The sequence below is a fragment of the Microtus ochrogaster genome, unplaced genomic scaffold (genome assembly GCF_000317375.1).
Source record: "Microtus ochrogaster isolate Prairie Vole_2 unplaced genomic scaffold, MicOch1.0 UNK209, whole genome shotgun sequence".
Classification (NCBI taxonomy): Eukaryota; Metazoa; Chordata; class Mammalia; order Rodentia; family Cricetidae; genus Microtus; species Microtus ochrogaster.
The window spans coordinates 26,020-29,282 of NW_004949307.1; the positions used below are offsets into that span (position 1 = coordinate 26,020).

Genomic DNA, 3,263 nt, shown 5'->3' on the forward strand with positions numbered 1-3,263 from the left:
CCCCCCGCCCAGGCCCCGCCCACAGCCGCAGCCCCGCCCACAACCCAGCGACACCGACGGTCTCGGAGGTGAGAGCCCATCGCGCATGCAAATTTATGCAAATCGTATGTGGGGGCCATGCAAATGCGGGGACAGCTCAGTGTGCGCGTGCATGCAAATGCATTCAAATTTATGCAAACGAACCCCAAATATTTTCATGTCTCCCTGTGCTGGATATTCACGCATGCAAATTTATGCAGATTTATTCGGCGGCATGCAAATGGTCTCGTGCCATTGGGGGCAGAGTGGGCGTGTATGCAAATGCATTCAAATTTATGCAGATGAACCCCAAATATGTTCAAGCCCCAGGTTGCTGGGTGTTCGTGCATGCAAATTTATGCAGATTCATTCAGCACCATGCAAATGACCTCGTGCCTCTGCCGCTGTGTGCCGTTGGGGGTGGAGCTAATTATTCACGCATACCGATTTATGCAAATGCCAGGCACAGAGGCCTCGGGGTTTCCCGTTTAGTATTCATGTATGCAAATTTATTCGGGAAGAAGCACTTCCTGTCCGTTCCACCCCCCCCCAACATGCACACAGGCGCTGGCGTGGAATGCTGGGAATTGGGGTCTGAGACGCCCACTTCCTGTCTCTGCCGCAAAGGCCTGTGGGAAATGGAGTCCAGTCATCACCTCCCAGGGTCACTTCCTGTCACGGAACCAGGGAACTCTGGGAAATGGGGTCCAGTCATCACCTGCAAGGGTAACTTCCTGTCACGGAACCAGGGAACTCTGGGAAATGGAGTCTGAGATACCCACTTCCTGTCAGAGATCCAGGGAACTCTGGGAAATGGAGTCCCAAACTCCGACTTCCTGTCAGGGACACAGAGGATCCTGGGAAATGTAGTCCCGGCCCCGCTCCCCCCCTCACTCCCTTTTCCTCCCCGACAGGAAGTGGAGGCCACGGCAGCCATGACACGCACGGTGATGGCGAGGGAGCCCAGGGTGAGTGCGCCGCGACCCCGGGTCGGGGTCACACACGCAGGTCGGGGGTCGTGACCCCTGACCCGACCCCCACGCTGACCCCGCCCCCCACAGGAAACACCGTGGCGCGCATCGTCTCCCCGATTGTCTCGGTCGTCGCCGTGGCGCTCGTGGGCGCCGGCGTCAGCTACTTCCGGTCCGGGCGGTGGCGGGCGTGCCTGAGGCGCGGCGGTGAGCCCGCCCCTTCCTGTCCCTGTGGCCCTGCCCCTTCCTGTGTCCGAGCCCCTGGCCCCGCCCCTTCCTGTCCCTCACGTTTTTGTTTCCCTCCGGGGTGATGGGGGGGAGTGGAGGGGGTAACAGGAAGTGAGGGGGCGGGGATTCCTCCACGGGTCGGGGGGGCGGGACTTCCTGTTACTTCCTCTCTCTTCCTCCCGCGCAGACCCCGGCACCGTCTGACGGCTCCGTGATGGGCGGCGGCGACGACGAAGATGACGCGGGCGGGCGGGGCGGTGACGTCACCTGACCCCATGTGACCCCGGTGACCCCATGTGACCCCCCGGGTGTGAATAAACGACGGGCGCGTCCGCGAAATCATTCATTCGTTTGTTCATTTACTCATTTATTCCTGTGACCTTTGTTCTCCCCCACCACTTCCTGTCCCCGCCCCTCCGCTTCCTGTCCGCCGCTGGCCCCGCCCCCTTCTTCCCTTTGCGCCCTCGCGGACCACGCGGCCGCCATCTTTGATCCTGGCAAAAAAAAACAAAAATCGAAAAAGACGGTTTTATTCCGCGACCTCCCGGATGATGGCGTTAACCCTGCGTGCTGTCCGGAAGGGGCGGGGCCAGGAACAGGAAAAAAAAGCAAAGAAACAGGAAGTGACGTGGCCTCCGCCTCCTCCTCCGCGCTGGGGGTGACGTTGGCGGCTGTGGCGTTGGCGATGTCATCGGTTGATGACATCATCGCGGGGGATGGAGACGTCACCGAAGTCCGCATCCGTTTCCTCGGCGACCGCGGGGGCGGGGCCAGCACCGAGAGTGGGCGTGGCCTCCTCCGCTCCCCTTTCCGCCCCTTCCGGTTCCGCCCGCACCAACTTTCGCGGTCACCCCGGTGACGGTCCGGGCGGCGACGTCACTTCCTGTGGCGCCGGGGCGCCGAGTTCCGATCCTGCTTTTTTCCCCCGCGGTGTCCCGTTTCCGCGTCCGCGGCCCTCACTTCCGGTTCCCGCTTCCGGCGCCCGCCGTCGCCTCCGGTGACGTCATCCCCGTGCGCCCCGACCTCCGCGCCCGACCCCCTCCCCCACGACCAACACGGCTGAAGGCGTCGCTTTCGGCCTGATTGACAGCGACGCACCGGAAGCGCCCGGAGTCCCCGCCCCTCAGCCGCGGCCTCAGCGCCAGGCTTCCCTCCCCGTCCCGTCCACCGCGGCGTCGCCGCCTGATGACGCGTTCTCCCCGCGACACAGCCACCGTCCGCCCGGAATCTCCCAAGCCAGGGCGGCGGCGGCGCAGGGCAGAACCAGCGCGGCGCCCGGCGTCGCCCTCAGCGTCTTCGCGTCATCGCCCCGCGACGGCCCCGAACCGCGACGTCATCTCCAGGCGCCGGGCCGCCCGGGCTTGCGCGGCCCCGACGCTCGCGACGCACAAATAGCGTCCGCGTCATCCGCCCGCGCCGAGGCGAGGAGCAGGGAGCCGTCGCGGAGCGCGGTGACGTCACTGCGGGTAGACCGCAGCTGCCAGGCGCCTGGCGGGGCTTCGGCGCCTGCGTCATAGGAGCGCGACGCGCGACTCCGCTTCCTTGTCTGGCTGCCGCCCCTCCGCGACGTCATCACCCGGCGCCAACGCCGACAGCGTCCCGCGACTTCCGCAGAGGCTCACGGGAAACCGAGACCCCGGGCGCCCGGCCCGCACTCGCGGTGCACGCCGGGAACCCCGTGACCCCGCGATCCCCGCATCCGGGGATTTCCCCTCGCTGCCCCTGCGCCCCCGGCCCGGGAAGCCCCGCGGATTTGTACCAGCACCCAGGGAGAACTCAGTTCCCAGCACCCAGGGGTACTCAGTTCCCAGCACCCGGGGGATTCAGCACCCAGCACCCAGGGGAACTCAGCTCCCAGCACCCGGGGAGAACTCAGCACCCAGCATTCAGCACCCGGGGAGAACTCAGTTCCCAGCACCCAGGGGTACTCAGTTCCCAGCACCCAGGGGAACTCAGCTCCCAGCACCCGGGGGGACTCAGCACCCAGCACCCAGGGGGACTCAGCTCCCAGCACCCAGGGGGACTCAGCACCCAGGGGGACTCAGC

General features: G+C 65.4%; 2 protein-coding genes across 2 annotated transcripts in view; one reads left to right on the top strand and one right to left on the bottom strand.

Moving 5' to 3' along the window:
- Positions 1–1,505, top strand: part of Xg (Xg glycoprotein (Xg blood group)) — a 1,980-nt gene extending 475 nt beyond the window's left edge. Inside the window, exons 2-4 of the mRNA XM_026778498.1 lie at positions 811–986; positions 1,080–1,196; positions 1,405–1,505. Of these exons, the coding sequence (XP_026634299.1) occupies positions 811–986; positions 1,080–1,196; positions 1,405–1,421 (310 nt within the window). The 3' untranslated portion in view covers positions 1,422–1,505. The remainder of the gene's footprint in view (positions 1–810; positions 987–1,079; positions 1,197–1,404) is intronic.
- A 668-nt stretch (positions 1,506–2,173) lies between these two features.
- The window catches only part of Il3ra (interleukin 3 receptor subunit alpha), a 9,286-nt gene continuing 8,196 nt past the window's right edge, over positions 2,174–3,263 (bottom strand). The window contains exons 12-13 of the mRNA XM_013355591.2: positions 2,607–2,834; positions 2,174–2,511 (exon numbers count right to left, since the gene is read on the bottom strand). Of these exons, the coding sequence (XP_013211045.2) occupies positions 2,174–2,511; positions 2,607–2,834 (566 nt within the window). The remainder of the gene's footprint in view (positions 2,512–2,606; positions 2,835–3,263) is intronic.